This window comes from Diadema setosum, chromosome 6 (genome assembly GCF_964275005.1).
Source record: "Diadema setosum chromosome 6, eeDiaSeto1, whole genome shotgun sequence".
Taxonomy (NCBI): Eukaryota; Metazoa; Echinodermata; class Echinoidea; order Diadematoida; family Diadematidae; genus Diadema; species Diadema setosum.
In genome coordinates, this window is record NC_092690.1 from 25560000 (window position 1) to 25578986 (window position 18987).

General features: G+C 38.3%; 1 protein-coding gene across 1 annotated transcript; it reads right to left on the bottom strand.

Annotated features, from left to right (window-relative positions):
• Positions 1-1117: 1117 nt before the first annotated feature.
• Positions 1118-18732, bottom strand: LOC140229663 (tyrosine kinase receptor Cad96Ca-like). Its single transcript, XM_072309907.1, has 11 exons — positions 18714-18732; positions 16885-16909; positions 15094-15182; positions 13676-13876; positions 13042-13146; positions 12090-12280; positions 11235-11336; positions 9009-9114; positions 8117-8213; positions 7450-7549; positions 1118-1258 (listed from the first exon to the last, which is right to left on the bottom strand). The coding sequence occupies exons 1-11, from the start codon at positions 18730-18732 to the stop codon at positions 1199-1201; spliced, it is 1095 nt and encodes a 364-aa protein (XP_072166008.1). The 3' UTR covers positions 1118-1198.
• Between the last annotated feature and the right edge of the window lie 255 nt (positions 18733-18987).

Consider the following 18987-nt stretch of genomic DNA (forward strand, 5'->3'; position numbering starts at 1 on the left):
ACAGGTTTCGAGAATGAGGGCATATAGGACCAAAACTCAAGAATGATTTAATGTCAATAAAAAGAATAGTTGTGATGATTACCATGAGATGTAACTGACTCATTAGAGTCCCCTATGAAAAATGATTGATGAAATACTACATTTGTTTTTTGGAACACGAGTTTAAAACAAAAAACAAACAAACAAACAAACAAAGAACTTTACAACGACACTCCTCTTCAAACGCATGTTCAATGGACATTTATAATGGTATCTTAACACTATTCCAATCAAAGTGTGTCCATTGAAAGCACTTTGAATGACGATCCTGGTCGACCAATCAGATGACAACCTTTCTTAGCTCCGCCAAGCTTTGGAAAACGCCAATAGAATCTGCACGAAAACTAAAATCAAGTTATTCTTTCGGGTGCGAAAATATGTCTTTTGTAATGTCAGTTGTACGATTTCCATGTTTATCTCCGAAAGACGAAGTTGCATAGAGTATACTAATTAATAAGAGACACGTTCACTTCGATGTTGACGTATAGTTATCCACATCACACTTAAGGGCTTTTTACACTTGTGTTTCTTAACCCCGGACTTTCTCTGACCCAGGACTATCGTTAGTCCCGTACCAATTTTTTCAGCTTTTTACACTCGCCAATTAGTCCCGTACTATCTCTTGTCCGGGGCTAAGGAGAAAACTGACCTTTTTACACTCGTATTTCTTAGCCCCGGACTTTCCAAACCACATGAATATTCATAATTACGCTGTGTACTGTACACGTACACGCACGCACCGGCAGCACTTGATTACCTCGTTTCTGATTGGTCAGTGAGGGTCGGACTTCGTCTCCGTTGCTTAGCCCAGGATTATTTTTTCGTTCTGTTTACACTCACTTGCTTGGCACCGCAATTGCGGTGCTAGCACCGCAATTGCGGTGCTAACCCCTGCTATTTTGCAGGGCCAGATAGTACCGTACTATCGGTGGGGCTAGCCCACTTTGGCAAAAACGAGTGTAAACAGAAAGTGGGCTAAGGATAGTCCCGTACCAACGGTGGGGCTAAGGCCCCCCCTTAGCCCCACCGATAGTCCGGGGCTAAGCAAAAATTTACAAGTGTAAAAAGCCCTATAGTTGTCATAAGATATGTCAAATATAATCATTGAACGGTGACACCAGCTTTTGATTCTCTCTCGTGCGGGGAGAGGGGGCGCCGTTCACTCCGGAATGTTTGCGTATACGTCTTCATCGTCCATGTTATTCAATGATATATAATCCTGGAGAGGGAGAAAATAAAAAGACAGAATTAACACATTGTCCCCCTAGGTATATCAACTATCACATAAACCGTTCCCATAACAGCCTAGTAAAACACATACGCGAAAAATGGTTGCCGATCTCCAAGAATGCTGGCGACTATTATGGACAACATAATAATTAGCGACGAAATCCAAACTTTTCGGTCGGAGACTGGTTGCTGACTACCTATTGCTGACCATTTGCGAACCAGTTGACGCTTTACGAACGTATGCAAACAACAACGACAAAATAAATGATGATGAGTGGGAGACTGCTACCAGAACGGTTTGCAAACTTTTTTTTTCACAATTTGTGACAACCAACTACCGACCTGTGATTTCGGAGGTCGTGGATTTTTTATTTTTTATTTTTATTTTTTTTTTTTATGTTTTGCTTACGTGACCAGAGCCTTACCAAATGGCCAAGAGTTAGACAGTACCGTTAGATGATGTTTGAAAACGTTCTGTGATAAATGCAATTTTGCCATACCGTTCTTTCTGGGTTTTTGTGTGTGTGTGTGTGTGTGTGTGTGTGTGCGTGTGTGTGTGTGCGTGTGTGTGTGTGTGTGTGTGTGTGTTTTATCTCCGGAATTTATGGAATGCTCACACCCCTCACAATACAGTCAAGACTGACTTACTTAGCGGCCACATGTCTATAGCGGTCACTGAAAAATCCCAACGAGAGAAAAACTGTGTTACAGACCCTCTGTATAGCAGGCTAACGCGGCCAGCGGCCACAATTTTGGTTTCCCGCGGAAGATTTTAACCCGTCTATAGCGGCCAAAGAGCCGATAATTCAGTTTCTGCTTTGTAGCCGTGCCAGTCATTCATAGGCATGCCAACGTTCAGTGATCGCCACCCTGCATTCATCACTCATTCAGTCATAATAATGCTATAGTGTTAAGCTTTCTTCGCGACTGTACACATGCTACTGTGCAACAATTTCATAAACACCGGCATTGTTCAATGAATGAAACACACGTGTGCATACGTACACACATACATGTACATGTAAGTACATGTACATGATGTACGTATGCATATATGTGTACAATTACGATGATACCGTATCAGGACAACTCCCCCGGAGGACTATTCCCCCAGGGACTACTCCCACCTGACAGCTCCCCCGGAGGACCACTCCCCCGGAGGACGTCTCCCCCGGAGGACTACTCCCCCGGAGGACGTCTCCCCCGGGGGACAACTCCCCCGGGGGACTACTCCCCCGGGGGACAACTCCCTCGGGGGACAACTCCCCCGGAGGACAACTCCCCCGGGGGACAACTCCCCCGAGGGACCACTCCCCCGGAGGACCACTCCCCCGGAGGACCACTCCCCCGGGGGGCAACTCCCCCGGGGGACAACTCCCCCGGGGGACAACTCCCCCGGGGGACAACTCCCCCGGAGGACAACTCCCCCGGAGGACAACTCCCACCTGACAACTGCCCCGGGGACGTCTCCTGGGGGACAATCCCATAACTGAACAGAGATGTTTCTTATTCGTGTCCTAGAAATTAAAATTGAATTCATCTGTGTAAAAACAGGATTCTTTTTATACAGAATTTAAATTAAAGTTAACGTTACCTAAGACACGTCCATCTTTATAACAAAGTTTTTGAAATTTCAGCACAAAGTGTTTACTTTTGTACACGCTACATGTAATGCCGAAAAAAGTAGAAACGCAGGTCCATTTTATCACTGAAAGTTGGTCGAGAGATAAACACACGGACGGAAACACGCTTTTGAGGGGAGAGTTCATTCCTTAGCATGTACCTGTTATTCTTCATTATTTTATAATATTTTAAGAAGTCCATTCTTTGATGATTTTCCTTTTCTTTTTGCAATTCATGATTATGATAAGGAATATGTTAAATGAAAGAAAGATATTATTCAGAGGGGTGAAGGCTCAAATTTTTGAGTTTCTTCAGTTTGTCTCCCTCTACAAAGGAATATGTTGTTAGAAATACCCTTTTAATGGGGTTATGATTTTCATCTTAGATTCTTATGATAGTTACTATCCTATATGTCACTATCAGTAATACTTTATTGTGCAATTTTCGTTTGTTATGTTGACTGTGAATTTATCTGAACATCATTACAATTCTTAATGTCGGAGAAATAATTGACAGAAAAAAATATGAATATTCTGTTCCTGAAAAGACTTGAACGTGTAAAAAGGTAATATCTTCCAACAGCCCTGGGAAAGCACACCCGCACGACCAACACAAATCTCTCAACCACAAAGATGGGATGATTCGAGTTTCAATTAATTGAAAATTGAGTTTTGTTTCACGCAGTTTTATTTGATAACGTTTGAACATGGAAAACAAAAACAAAAAAAAAATGTCTAGCGTAAGAGTAATTGAAGTTAGTATGCAAACAACACTTTTGCACGTAATGGTATACCGGAGATTGTGGTATCAGATAATGGTACACAGTTTACAAGTGACCAGTTCAAAGAGTTTGCTTGTCAGTATCAATTCAAGCATGTCACGTCTTCATCACTTTCTACATAGCAATGGGAAAGTTGAAAAGACAGTACAAATCGCAATGTCTAATGAAAAAGGCAATGAGAGATGGAACAGATCCAAGTTTGGCATTTCTTGACTATCGGAACACACCGATCGATGGGCTAGATGCTAGTCCTGCACAATTGTTGATGCAGAGGACAAGGACCACCCTGCCAACAGCTAGTCAGCTGCTGAAACCAAAAGTAATAAAGAATGTGCAAACAAAGCTGACCAAGAAACAAAAGTGCAGTAAAATTACTTTGATCGAAGCGAAAAGCGTTGTTGTTTCAAAGACAAAGTTTCCAAGAAGTTGCATAGTGGAATGTGAAGGAAAAATGCTCCTGTCAAAACAGAATTGACATCAGAAGAGGTACAGCGGAAAACTATCCTTAATGCAACAAAGCTAGATGACTCAACATAATATCGTATCACAAGATCAGGTCAAAAATATGGACCAGTGTAAAAACTTATCTTTTTTATAGGATAGATATCGGAATTTGACGGGAAATGAAATGACAATGATCACGGGATTGTGATAATGTTTACATGTTGAACTATTCATCTGGAGAGTAGAGTTGGTTACATTTTGAGTGCAATAAAAGTGTTTCATCTAACTTATCAAAAGTAACAGCTTTGTCGATTATTATAAGAGAAACAATGATTAACGTTTCTTCAAAGACAAAAATAACACATTTCTAAAAGTGAACAAAAGTACAGTTTACAAAACAATCACAAGTATTCCTCCAAGTGTGAAGAGCGAGATTGAACTTACGTCGTTATAAGAGTGCGTTGTAATGTGTCATACAAAGCCGTGATATCTCAATATTGAAGTGAAGTGTTACTCACTTTACAAGTATCAGTAATGTTTGTGTTTATAAGATGTGTTGCTATGTTTACACATAAATGTAGTAAAGTTGAATGTAAGATATAAGATATGGCAAGTCAAACACGCCCATACAAGACGTATTTCCATTATTACTCAAATAGGACAAGTATATTGTGTGAACAACGTATCAAATAATTGCCATGATAATCCTAAAAAGACAATGGCTTGTTAATTAAGTTTCAGTGGTAGTTGATAAATGAACAAATCTGTGTGAAAAAGAGAAACTTTACTTTTCTAAAAAAAAAAGGGAGATGCCAAATGTTTGAAATTAGTACAGTTTGAACGCAGAGACTAGTGCCTAGCTATGCAGCACCAACCAATCCCCACAGAGATGATGCTGTTGCTATGCTCTATAGTTACCCCTCTCGAGAAACCCCGGAGGTAGATGTACTACCTCAGCAAACTTCCTTACTTGCACCCAAGACCTAGAAGAATAAAAAACATATCAACCTATCACCTGCGTGTTAACAAAATGTGCACATATACTTTTTGACCAGTGTCCGTTTCTTCCCTTGGGCATCTGATGCAATCGATATCGCTAAAGCATTTGCATTGTTCAAACTCGTCATGATTGTAATACAACAAATTGCTGCCAAGATCGTGTGCTTATTCTGACTGATTAAAGAAACAACTAAGGAACTCTCTAAATAACAGGCTAAATATTACAGTCGTCATCCCTTGATATCTCTTAGAGATGGGCTAAAGAGGATGACATTTTCAGAACATGCTCATCACACCTTAGTTTGATGACTTTGTGCCTACTGACACCATTTTTGAAAAAAAAAAAGAACGAAAAATGCGAAATCCAGGGTGCCCCGGCCGAAAAGCTGGTCGCCGTTTCGGCTTTAAAAGAAATTTCTGGTTATAACTCGGCTATTTTTTGGTCAATTGTGATGGTTTTGGTGTCTAACCACATGTTTTGGGGGTCAAGGAAATGGATTATAATGATAATTTTAGTGTAAAACCTAATCTTCCACATGATACTAACCTTTTGCCCATATTTAGGCATAAAATTTCCTTGCCTTTTACCCCTACCCCAACTGCCATTTTTTGCATTTTTTTTTCTGTTTTTCAAGTAGTATTGACTATCATACTCTTAATAACAAGTTCTAGTTATCAATCTGGTGTTTCCTACCAACAATAGTACAGCAAGGGTTATGTTATACGTGTGTCATGCAGATACCGGTATGTGGCTGGTGCATTCAGGATGCATGGTAACTGTGCAACCAGTGCTAATACTGTTTCTGCATTATAGTGCCTAATGCCGGTTGGAAGATATTACCTTTTTACACGTTCAAGGCTTTTCAGAAACAGAATATTCATATTTTTTTCTGTCAATTATTTCTCCGACATTAAGAATTGTAATGATGTTCAGATAAATTCACAGTCAACATAACAAACGAAAATTGCACAATGAAATTACTGACAGTGACATACAGGATAGTAACTATCATAAGAATCTAAGATAAAAATCATAACCCCATTAAAAGGGTATTTCTAACAACATATTCCTTTGTAGAGGGAGACAAACTGAAGAAACTCAAAAACTTGAGCCTTCACCCCTCTGAATGATATCTTTCTTTCATTTAACATATTCCTTATCATAATCATGAATTGCAAAAAGAAAAAGAAAATCATCAAAGAATGGACTTCTTAAAATATTATAAAATAATGAAGAATAACAGGTACATGCTAAGGAATGAACTCTCCCCTCAAAAGCGTGTGTCCGTCAATGTGTTTATCTCTTGACCAATTTTCAGTGATAAAATAGACCAGCGTTTCTACTTTTTTCGACATTACATGTAGCGTGTACAATGGTAAAAACTTTGTGCTGAGATTTCAAGAACTTTGTTATAAAGATGGACGTGTCTTAGGTAACGCCAACTTTAATTTAAATTTTATTTAAAAAGAATACTGTTTTTACACAGATGAATTTAATTCTAATTTCTAGGACACACACACACACACACACACACACACACACACAATCTCTGTTCAGTATGGGATTGTCCCCCCAGGAGACGTCCCCGGGGCAGTTGTCCTCCGGGGGAGTTGTCCTCCGGGAGAGTTGTCCTCCGGGGGAGTTGTCCCCCGGGGGAGTTGTCCCCCGGGGCAGTTGTCCCCCGGGGCAGTTGTCCCCCGGGGGAGTCGTCCTCCGGGGGAGTCGTCCTCCGGGGGAGACATCCTCCGGGGGAGTAGTCCTCCGGGGGAGACGTCCTCCGGGGGAGTTGTCAGGTGGGAGTAGTCCCCGGGGGAGTTGTCCTCCGGGGGACAAGTCCTAGACCCCGATGATACATGTACATGTACGCAATGCACACAAAGTTGAATAACCTCTCTATAGCGGCCACCTGTCTATAGCGCCCACTTTTTTCGTCTCCTTTGGATGGCCGCTATAGACAAGTTTGACTATAATTCATTACCAGATTTTCAATAACTTTCGAAACAAATGATTTCTGACGAACATTATTTGCACGTATATCACATGTCGATCTCCCTTCGACTTATGTTAACTATGTCTGTTTTAATGTTGTTTATGAAAAGGGGAATGCTTCTTTTTTCCTCTCTGCAAATTGGTCATGAATAACCATGTTGCTATATAATTGACATTTGTGGCTTGTATTATTTGATTAGCGAAACAATCTGAATTGGGTTTTCTTGCGTAAGTCACTTGAATAAGAAGTAAAATCGTTATATTTCATGAGTTACTGTCTAGTCGATTTTATAACAAAAACAATAACCCTGAGATGTTTTATAATAAAGTGAAGCGAACTTACATTAGCTGCTTCTAATGTTCGATCCATTTGACTGAGAAGATCCTCAAATTGGCAACGGTTTTTGACGCTGGCTTGCCAGCAGCTTGTCATAATTTTGTATCTGTAAAAAAAAGAGAGCAAAACAAAAACATTACAAGAGCCATTGGTTAAGCCCATTCATGAATCTGGTACTCCCTTGAGTACCATTGGAGATGACGTTGTATCCCGGTAGTTTAGAAAGTTGATAACTCTTGAAGTAATTCAAGGACTATCATCATAGTTATTAAAAGTAGAACGATGCAGAAGAAAATAAACTATTGGTGGAACGGTTGGAGTTGGACGCTCGAGTCAACTTCGGAATGGCTAAAACTCAAAAGGTACGGCAGAGTAGGACCAAGAGGACTGTGGCGATGAAAGCTGGGGGGGGGGGGGGAGATCTTAAATGATATTATGTTGGCTGGTCTTTCCCCCAGACTTCAGTTGGACTGTGTCTTGTTTTATTTTGTTTTGTTTTTCTGGACAAAACATCCCAACCTTGGTAACGAGGTCAATGCCAATGAATGCCAAATGTTATAAGTAATGTTCTTCAATGAACCCTTTCCATGCTATAGGGACTTTGGACAATGCATACAAGGCTAGATGATGGGGATTTCTGTGCTTATCGGGACTCAAAGGGTTAGATGCTCACAGTTCCTCGCTGCAATGTCGAGGTCTTCTCATCCTGTAGCCGCCGCAGACTCGCTCTTCCAACTCATCGTCGCTGAGGCCCGGATACGGTTGAGCGCCTGAAGGAATAACGGTTACCAATCAAAAATAGACATGATTATTATTTCAGAGTCAAAGAAAAGGGGTAAACGATGCAAAGAAATCTAATTTTCTCTGCTCAAATAATGCATATGACGTAGACATTTTCAGGCGTTTCAATGGATATATCAGGTGACGGGTGGAAGTCGCGATAAATCTCTGTTGTCACGTGGTCTTACGTGTCAAGTGGTACGTCTTACGTGTCAGGTGGTACGTCTTCGTGCAAATACTTGCATCAAGATTAAGTGGTACAAAAGTATACCACTCGTGCATGCCTCCACTACTAACTTTACAGCTAGTTTTATCATGACTATCATACCCTGTCATTCTATCACCGTTATTCCCTTTTTACCAAATTTACTTGTGCTTCTACTTATGCAAATACTATTACTTCTGGTATCTACTAATGTTTATACTTCAACTTCGTATTTTTTATTTTTAGATTCATAATTCTTATACTCATTATACTTGTTACCATCAATACAGTCAGAATTATAATACATATACAGGATAGATTTGGAACTAAATATACTGCAACATTACCTTCGTAATTTCTATTGCATCAGGGAGGAAATTAAGAAAAGAATAAGCAAGTGGTTTAATCTTTTACAGTCATTATTATCATACTTAAACAGGTTAGACATGCAACTGAATACACTGATACATTACCTTCGGAGCTTACATTGCATCAGGGAGAAATATTAAGAAAAAAAAAAGATAGGAAAGTGGTTTAGTCTTTGGGATATCACTGACAAGTATCCGGGTTCGAAACCCACCGAGTGTGATGAGCTCCCAGAGCAGTACGCCGTAAGACCAGACATCACACTCCAGCGAACAGGCGCCACCTCGGAGCGCTTCGGGCGACATCCATCTCCGGAACTCCTATAGCAACGTGGCGAATGAGATCAGAGAAGCACTCTTGAAATTATGACGTCATGGCAGCCGCAACAGGGTGGTTCATCGTACCTCATTTCATTTCATTTCATTTATCTGTTTATGCATAAATCTGTTTATTATCATCTATCTATTCATTGCAGTGCAACATGTGAGGAAAAGATTTTGGTATCACTGTCTCTTCAGATATGATATCTGATATTTTATTTGACATTTTATTATCTCTGTCGACCCCCTTCAGGGGTATGAGAGTACAACACATGTTCAAAAATATAATACAAGGGCTATATACATAGTTACAATACACAGAATATAATGCTGTAATAAAAACTGGCAAGTACCAATAGAATACTGTAGACTATAAACTACTGAACGTACAAAATGATGGCTACAGATCTAAGATACCACGTGGTTTGGTTTGTCTACCACTACGAGTAACTACGCTTTTAAAATACACGTTACATACAGGATCAGGACTAAGCCTGTTTGCCTTTGGAATCAAATCAAAATGCTGGGTTATAATTTTTATGAAACGCACAAGATTCTTCAAGTGCTTAAAACTGAATCTGTTAAACATACTTTCCATATGCAATGTACTGGGGTTGCCTTTTGGCAATTGACTACCTAAATGTTTCTGCCTTTCTTCCACAAAAAAGGGCAAACAAAAATGTAGTGAAATTCATCCCCTCTAACTTTTAAATCACAACATGGGCATTCAATATCACTGTCCTCTACATTTGTTTTAAACCTCCCATTATTGATTGGTAAACGGTGTGATCTACACCTGAAACGACATAGCAAAATTGCATCCCGTCTGCTAAGCGTTAACAAATAATTTTCGAACAATATATCTGTCTTGAAAATTCGATAATATATTGATACAAACACTATTACACCATATTTTTGACATAATATCCTGCTTAGCAATATCAGTTAATCTAAGCTTGAGAGCGTTAATGATCCAGGCATCACTGAGCCCTTCCCCTTGTCGCTGCCACACATGTCCTAGACCAGCATTATTTAAAATACTTTCTATGTATGACAGCCATTTTAACAACATGGGGGTGTTGTTGCGATTTTCAATTGACCTTAAAATACTATATAGTCTGAATGTATATTTACAATGACTTCCCTTTACTATCTTTAACCAAAAACCCATCATTCTACACTTAATGTGAACTTCAATCATACGGCCTGTCTCACCATAAACCATACAATCAGGTGTATTTTATTTACCTTAAAGATGGATCTTACGAATTTCCGATGAAAATTTTCAATTTGACTCAGATTTTCAAAGCCCCATACCTCACATCCATACAGAAGTACTGGAAGAATTAAATGGTCAAATAACTCACATTGAATATCTAGCGGTAAACTTAGTTTTTGTGCTTTAAATGATAGCGAGAAAAGGGCTTTCTTAGCTTGGATCACCTGCTTAGAAATTGCCTTGTTGAGACTCCCATTGTAATTAAGCTTCACTCCTAGATATACAAAATCATAGACAACATCAACGGTATCATTTTCATACTTGAAAATGGGGTAATTGCGAACCTTTCCCCTAGAAGATATCATTATCTTTGTTTTACTTGTATTAACACACAATTTCCATTCCTTGCAGTATGATGACAGAGCATGTAAGGCTGACTGAAGTTCTTCTGAACTCTCTGCCAATATGAGAGTGTCATCTGCATACAATAATGAATACACATTTATAGAAATGTCAGCGCCTGCCACATTATCAAGATGGGCTGAGCAGACCTCATCGCATAGATAGCGGAGTCCTTTAAATTTGCTTTGAATATACCTAACAAAATCATTGAGATAAATTGCAAACAGAACTATTTCATTTTTCATTTTTCTCTAAGAATCACCATAGATTTAAATCCTAGCATGAGCGTTTGCATTCAGTGCAACAGTATTTGCTGTAAAAAGTAACTACAAGTGAAACCAAGGAGGTTAAACCTCCTTGGTGAAACAGGCAAGTTCACACGGCGATCAACAATTTTCACTATCTATATTTCTTTAAAGCAATCAACAACATGATCCCCCCACCGAAAAAAAAGGGGAGAGAAATAGAAAGAAGCAACACCAGTGTTTTGTCATTCTACCTTTTTCGGCGGCATGATGTTAGTTAACCCGTAGTCTGCCAGCTTGCAGCGTTTGTCGTCGGTCAGCAGTACGTTGTTCGCTCTCAAATTCCCGTGGATAATCTGCCGTTGACATGGTTACGTCAGAAGAAAGGGAACGCAAAAATTGATTGATATTGAGGCAAATCAACTACCTAATGAAGTGATTCGTTATTTTCTCTTACATTGTTTTGGAGTGGTCAGCGCTTTGGACATTCAAATTAAAGATTGTGAGTTCGATGCCTGCTCAGTTCGCGCACCACTGAGAAGGTCGTATAAAGCTCTGGACCCTTTTTATCGATTCTCGAGGTCGCGCCATCACTCGGCTTAATGCTTACAGTCGGCAAAAAAAGAAAAAAAGAATCGATAAAAGGGTCCAGGACCCTAGCGGACTGCTGGGCTGGCTGACTACTCACAGTCGGTGATGTATTAAAAGTAGATAATAGACTGTGATAAGGTATATCAGCTCTATCATCAATTGATCATCATGTGCTCCTGCCCTCATTCTCAAAAACCAAAATATCTTTAAATGTATTCCCCCCTTCGCTAACATTTCATGGATTTTCTCAATTTCAGGGCTCATATTTCACCCAGATTTGCTAGAAGTGTACGTTTTGTTAATATACTTTACATTCTATACGTCATGACATTAGAAATTTGTGCTGCATTTAGAACTCAATGTTATACTTTCCCAAAGTCTAGAGGTCAATCGAAATGACGTGCAAAATTATACGTCAGGATAAAAAAAGAGACTCAATATATCTTTCACTGTTTGACAGGATTTAAGTTCAAATAGCTATCTTCGTTGCATGAAAGGCAACTATCAAAGTGGCTTACCCCTTGCGACTTCAGGAATTGCATTCCCTTTGCAATCTGCCAAGCGAACCTGAGCAGATCCGTCTCCTTCACCCGACGAACTATCGATCGCACATTGGCGTAGGTGCGATAGCTGGATCGGAATTTCCCGCTGTTCGTTTGCAGAAAGGTGAGAAGGGTTCCATATGGGACATACTCGTTGACTATCAGGGCTGTGCAAGAGACAAAGAGATATTATGGCAAGATTAATACTTATTCCATGTTAAGTAATGCTGTTTGTTATACGTCGTTTCTTCCAGAACCTGTTTAGTTCTACGCCGGACTTCAATGTCCTTCATGGTCAAGAGAGTTATTGCTTGCCTGTTTTAAAATGAACCTTAAGATGAAATGTTATATCGCTGTATTTTCGATGTCACAGAATTAGATGTTTTCCGTCCTTGAAATATCCCTTATACAAGTCCATGTGTAAATTTCAATTGTTGACTCTAATTCTGATGTGATGAATTGTGATCACGAACGCTAAAAACGTTTAACTCAAATTTCTTATATTTTTCTTTAAAAAAATGAATGTGTTGTATTTTTTATTTCGATACAAGCATACAATCATGAAGAGCTAAATATTGCACTTTTATGAAAGTAGGTGAGTACAATTCACATACATTTATGTTTGTCTTCATCACACACACAAACACACACATACACACTTTTTTAAATGGTATTCTTTATTTGAATTTCATTCAAGATTAGGCTCATTTTCACAATGAAATTAGGTTGAACACGCAGCACACGCACACACACACACACCCTCACACACACACAGACACACACATCCCAATACTGATAATGATCAGCAATTTGACATCGTTTATAATCATGTGTTTTTAAAGATTCCATTCCAGTTTGGGAAATGTGGTCTTCCAATTGCAGTTATCACTACTAGGTTGGAAATTTTAATTGGATTAAATTTACTTACTCTGCTGTCGACAGTATCCTAAACACTTGACGACGTGTACATTGGAAGGCAGCTTCCAAAGGGTGGTGATAGTCTTCTTCAAGACGTCTGCATTTGCTTCGATACCTGTAGAATTTTTAATGCAGTTTAAAACATTGAATGGCGATGAAAGGAGCTATAACAGCAGGCATATTATGAAGGAAAAAAGTGGTAATGATTTCCATTACATGTGTCTCGCAATGTTACGATCAATGATAATAATTAATGCAGTTTAAAACATTGAATGGCGATGAAAGGAGCTATAACAGCAGGCATATTATGAAGGAAAAAAAAAGTGGTAATGATTTCCATTACATGTGTCTCGCAATGTTACGATCAATGATAATAATGATAGCTCCGCGTGAGAGACACATGCAATATGTATAATCCATACGTAACACGAAATTCTAAGTACCTAGTAAACTAAATTTCTACTCCATTTCTTGCATTGTACTTTTTCAAAAGATTTGTCAAACGTCTCATTTTTAGACCTGAAAATGTAAGTCCTTGTACGACAGGTTACGATTGTATGTCGAATGTATGTGGATTTAGCGATAAAAGCCCTCAAAATCATACATATAGAAAATCCAGACTTTCTTCTTTTCCTTCTTTATACCTGATATGTCCCTGATGGCGGCCAGTATTCTCATCTTTTCCTTGCCCGGAACTCCCCGGATCTCTCCTTTCCAGACTTGCCCAAAGGCCACCTCGCCAAAAGGGCTGATCCGGGAGTGGAATCGAATGTTTCTAGGGGGTACCTCGACACCTTCCTGCTTAGCCGTGAGCTCCCGGTCAACTGTGTTTGCGGTTCTGTTGCCTGTTATGTAAATTTTAAAAGAAAAAATAGATGAAATAAGGAGGTGTTAGAAGAACTAGGATCTGAAGGACTGTTCTCGCGTATCTGTACATTCTTTTAGTAAATGTATTTTGGTTTGGTTTATTTCTGCCTCTTTTCAAATCACACACAACAAAAGAATACTATCATATTTAGAAAATAACATTACACGACGCATAGGCTTAGCATACTGTCTTACACATTAGTTCGAAGTACATATCATACATTAAGAACACGACAGTATTACATTTTGATGTATAAGACGTATGGCATAATATCACAAAAAAAAAAAAGGTTCAGTGGGAAATCGTGAAAATAAGTTGGAAATTATCTAAATAATGATAGATTTTTCATTCAGAATATGTGATGTCGTTACGATAAATAAAATGAAAAAAAAAATAAAAAGGAGGATTTAAATGAATTGATTTTAGAATTGTGCATTTTTAGACACTGTAATAAAAGAAAAGCAGGAGACCGCCATCATAAGCAGCAGCTTGACATGGATCGAGGCGTCGGGATAGAATTGAAATTTAAATTCTACTTACATAACTGTAGAACGGACGTGACTACAAAATAGAATCAATAATCAACTCCAAAATATCGTAGTAATTTGTGAGGTAAGAGAGAATAGAGGGGAAAACTAGAAATAGTTTTATTTGTTTTAAAGAGACATTTTTTACATAATACTGTGCTGAGGTGAGTGCTGTGCTGTGCATGTGCATGGCGTAAAATACCATTTTGTTAAGTTAACGTTTGGGCATATAACATATAATTGGGTTTGTTTTTAGTGTATTTGTGTGTCATGTATATGTCTATTACATACTTCTGTGTACAGTATTAGTTTTAATGTAATCGTGAGTATGATTTTAAAAAGGCCCGCAGTATGCAAATGTTCGACATTGCAGATGGAAAGGAGGGGAGACATCCGTTTTCTCCCTGTCCCTCGTATAAGTCAAACAATTTGTATGTGAACTTTGCCGAATGCAGGGTTAGGGTTTGTTGCATTTTTTTCTTCACATTCTTGCTTTTCTTCTGACTCTATTGCTGATGTTTCTCTTTTCATTCTAGTCCATGTTTCTCTTCACCTTTGTCTTCTTCTTCTTCTTCTTCTTTGGATTAGAAAACTTCATTGTTTAAGTGAGAGCCTTTCTAGTAAGAATGAACACTGTATAGAGGTAAACGCAGTTTACTTGTTTCACCTGCACTCCCGTTTGTCGTCACCACTTCATAAATGGAGAGCGCCCCCTCACTGTGAGTCAGTGGTATTATGGCAGGCTCGTCCCTCGCTCTTGAAGAGAATGAAAGACAGAGAAAAAAAATGACCAATTTAGCAATACAGATTAACGTTGTGATAATGTTTATAAAAGTGATGGTAAATATGAAGATGATTACAGTAACGATACAATAACAATAACAACAAAAATATCAATGATGATTACAATAAATAATAGTAACGATGATACAAAAATATTCCAAAACTTAGGGTAGATAACTGTTGCTAACTCAAGTTAAAGACTTGATGAAGAAGCAAAGTAAAACTGGGAGTCTGCTGGGAGATTACATAGAAAAAATGGAATCAGTCATGCGTGCAATACATTTGCCAAACTCAATAGGCGTAATTATAATATCATGACGAATGTGAAAAAAGTGACAATGTAGAAACACAAACATGACACGTTAAATGTTGAAGGTCGTGTTTACCTTCGGGAGCAGTGATGAATTTTCAAGATATCACATTTCGATGCATATGTGTAGGTCTGTTGTATCACAAAACATCCTGCCATATACAATTTTCGCAATAAAGCCTAAGATATACGGAGATATTAGTATTTTCCTCAATAAACTATAACTGTAGTCGGTTTGGCTGGAAACATTTTTATTATAACTACTGTTCACATTTTATGTATTGAACAATACTTAACATTGATCATACGGATTCAAATTTTTACAGTGGTTGTTTTTATCCCTAACTTACACTTCAGAACTTTTTTTAAAGCACTGATGCTGGGTTTTAGTTTAATCTGCAAATGGTAAATTATGCCTTTAACTCAGGATGACTTTAAGACTTTTGCGTTTGAACATCTATATTCTGGTTACCCTGGGCGCAGAGTTACGAAATATATGGTGATTCGGGATAAGGAATAAGAATGGTTTTCAAAAGATTCATAACAAATCACAGTGAACAAGGATGATGACATAGCAGCAATTGCTTCACACAAGAATGCAGGAATAAGTACTCAAGGAAGCAGAGCAATAGAAGAAACCGTGCATATGTATAAACTCTACACAGGTGAAGTTGCTAAGCGATTGTGGTATGGCAATGGAATTACATCGGTACATTACTGGAATATGTGAGCCCCATATGTTATCATCCTTGTTTAGTGTAATTTCTTCTCAGTTGGTTTTTCAAACCAATGAGTTATCTGCCCAAGGACCACCACCAAAAAATAAATAAATAAATAAAAAATATCCACAAATCTATACATGGCACTATCGATTTGGGTACTACATGATGTGATATTATGAAAATCTTCTTGAATTCCCCTTTGGTGGTTAATCATTTTTGGCCATTAATAGATCAATAAAAGTGTAACTAGACGAATCTAAAAGAGGCAATAGTTTGAAGAAAACAAAAACAACAACACTGTATGCTTGTTGTGCGCACCGTATAGATTTAGTGGCAGACATAAGTCTGGGCTCGTCTTGAACCTAGACTACTGCCTCTAAAATGGATTTCTCCTATATGACCATCTCAAGCAAAGCTAAAATAATAACTTATAATGAGTGATTAATTTTATGGGAAGAAAAGTGTCCTCAACGAAATGGCACTTGTTTCATCATAGCTATCGTAAATTGGTCAGTCAACCTTTAATCGTAGGCACATGACATCAACATAAACCATGCCGAAATGTCCTACACAATAATATCACACGAGTTTTTATGTATTTGAAAGTTGAGATCAACAAGGTCGTGTTTTCCGAAATACTTACATCCTACTTCCCGACTCGATGCTTCCTGTTGAAAGAAAAGAGAAAAGAGTTCATGTGATTATATGCATGTAATGTAAGAAGAAGAACAACGAAATATGAACACATTTTTTTCGAATAGCTCTAGGTCTATTTCGGAAATCACTCCCAGGGGACACTTACATTGGAATCCTGTGCAGTTTAGAGTTTCTTTCTTTTTCCCTTCTTCCCCTTCCTCTTCTGAATGATAAATATCGATTATGTGACTGAACATACAGAAAGCACCCCCTTCTTTGTCAGAATGGCGTGCTATTCAACGAAAACCTTTTGAGAAAATGATATAGCAGGACTGCTTTTGTCCACTTTGCATTGACTATGAAACTTCCGATAACATTATTAGTTTAAAAAAAAAAACACGTTTTTTGTTTTAACTTCATGATTACTGTTTATGATGATGTTGTTTAGTGACGTAATGCGTTTTGAGTGATCCACGTATTACAAGCCTTGCATTTCAGTAGACAACTCTCTTTTCGTAAAACATTTGATATTCTGTCAACTTTTCAAAGTATGCATTGATGTTTTCAGTTATTCTACTTAGTCATGTTAGTTGTAAATATCATATATATATTTTTTTTTTTTACTTTACAATTCACGTTGCGTGATGTATTTTTTTTTTTCAAATTGATCAACAATATGATGGTGTGATGCATGCTTTGTATTTTGATTTACTTTTTGTTGGCTGGAAAATGATAAATGAAACTGAACTGTACTAAACTCATGAGAGTTATCTGTTGAGTCATGTAAGAGTGAGCACACAATAAAGACGAAATGGACTTTTGAAATGTCGTCAGTCGTGTGTTTGCTTTCTTACAAAGCCTGTACTGCTTTTGATAGCCCCGGATATCATAATTGTTTATTACAAGCCAACAGAAGATTTCTGAGGCCAAGATTATAATATACTACATTGTCTAATTTGCCATTTTCATATCGTTCATGGTGACCAATACTGCTATTTATCAGTTTTGCTTGGTGGTAAATTTCATCGAGAGATATGTCCTTTTATTACTATTATTATCATTTTATTTCATTACTATTATTATTATTATCATCATCATCATCGTTGTTGTTGTTGTTATTGTTGTTATCGTCGTCGTCGTTGTTTTTGTTGTTGTTGTTATTGTTGTTGTCGCTGTTCATGTTCGTTGAAGGTACTCTGCTTCCATCAGCTCCGAAGATTTTTTGCAGATATCAGCTGTTTGTTGGTTGTTGGGTTTTTTTTTGTGTGTATGTGTGTGTTTGATCATTATTTATCGGAATTTCATCCATGCGCTTTACGAGAGAAGTGAATGGAATCTTTTTACTGGACTAGTGCATAGCTTCTCCTACGCAAGGGATCGACGACTTTGAGTTTCCCTCGAAAGACTTCATTAGCAGCAAGGATAAATGCCTTGTCCAAGGGCAAGACAGTTCACTGACAGGCAGGAACTCGACCTGTGCATGGAACTTTGCGATATTATCCACTCATATTAAGATGATGATATAAAAAAAGCAACGCATTACCTGGTATTAGAAATGCGAAATTCTTCTGTCAATAGGAAAACACATTCAAATCACTGACATCAGTGTATATGGGTAGCGGCACTGACTAATCCCTGTGACAAGCATATTTTTGTCCCTGTGATATAATTCCGTTTCCGTCTTTTTTTTTTCCTGAAAAAGAAACCAGCGAACAAACAACAACAACAACAACAGCAACAAACGAACAAAACAACTCCTTTGCCGTCTTACTCATCTCTATTCACAAAGTCTGATTATAGCCTTCGTTTGTCTGGTTGATCTTTATGACGTCATACCATTGACGGCACACGTCATAGTATTTTACGGTGCTTAATTCCTGAGAATGCTTCGATTGTTGTCTGGCTTCAAAGAGATGCTCCAAACCGTGAAAAGGTGAAGGGGGAAGGGGGGGGGGTCGGGATGGGATGGGGTAAACAGGAAAAAGGGGAGGGACCTATTTGATACAGCGATATTCAGCTAAATGTTTAACCTCAAATGGACGAATATGGAGAAATAAAAAGGACAGAATTACAGAAGTTCATCAACATAGGAACATGGTCAGAAAACAAG

Bases quoted from the DNA above. Each gene is read 5' to 3' on its own strand.
- LOC140229663 (XM_072309907.1), bottom strand. The intron at 11,337-12,089 runs GTAAGCCACTTT...TGTCAACGGCAG, and splicing joins AATTCCTGAAGTCGCAAGGG to ATTATCCACGGGAATTTGAG. The intron at 1,259-7,449 runs GTAAGTTCGCTT...CTCCCTCTCCAG, and splicing joins GAACATTAGAAGCAGCTAAT to GATTATATATCATTGAATAA.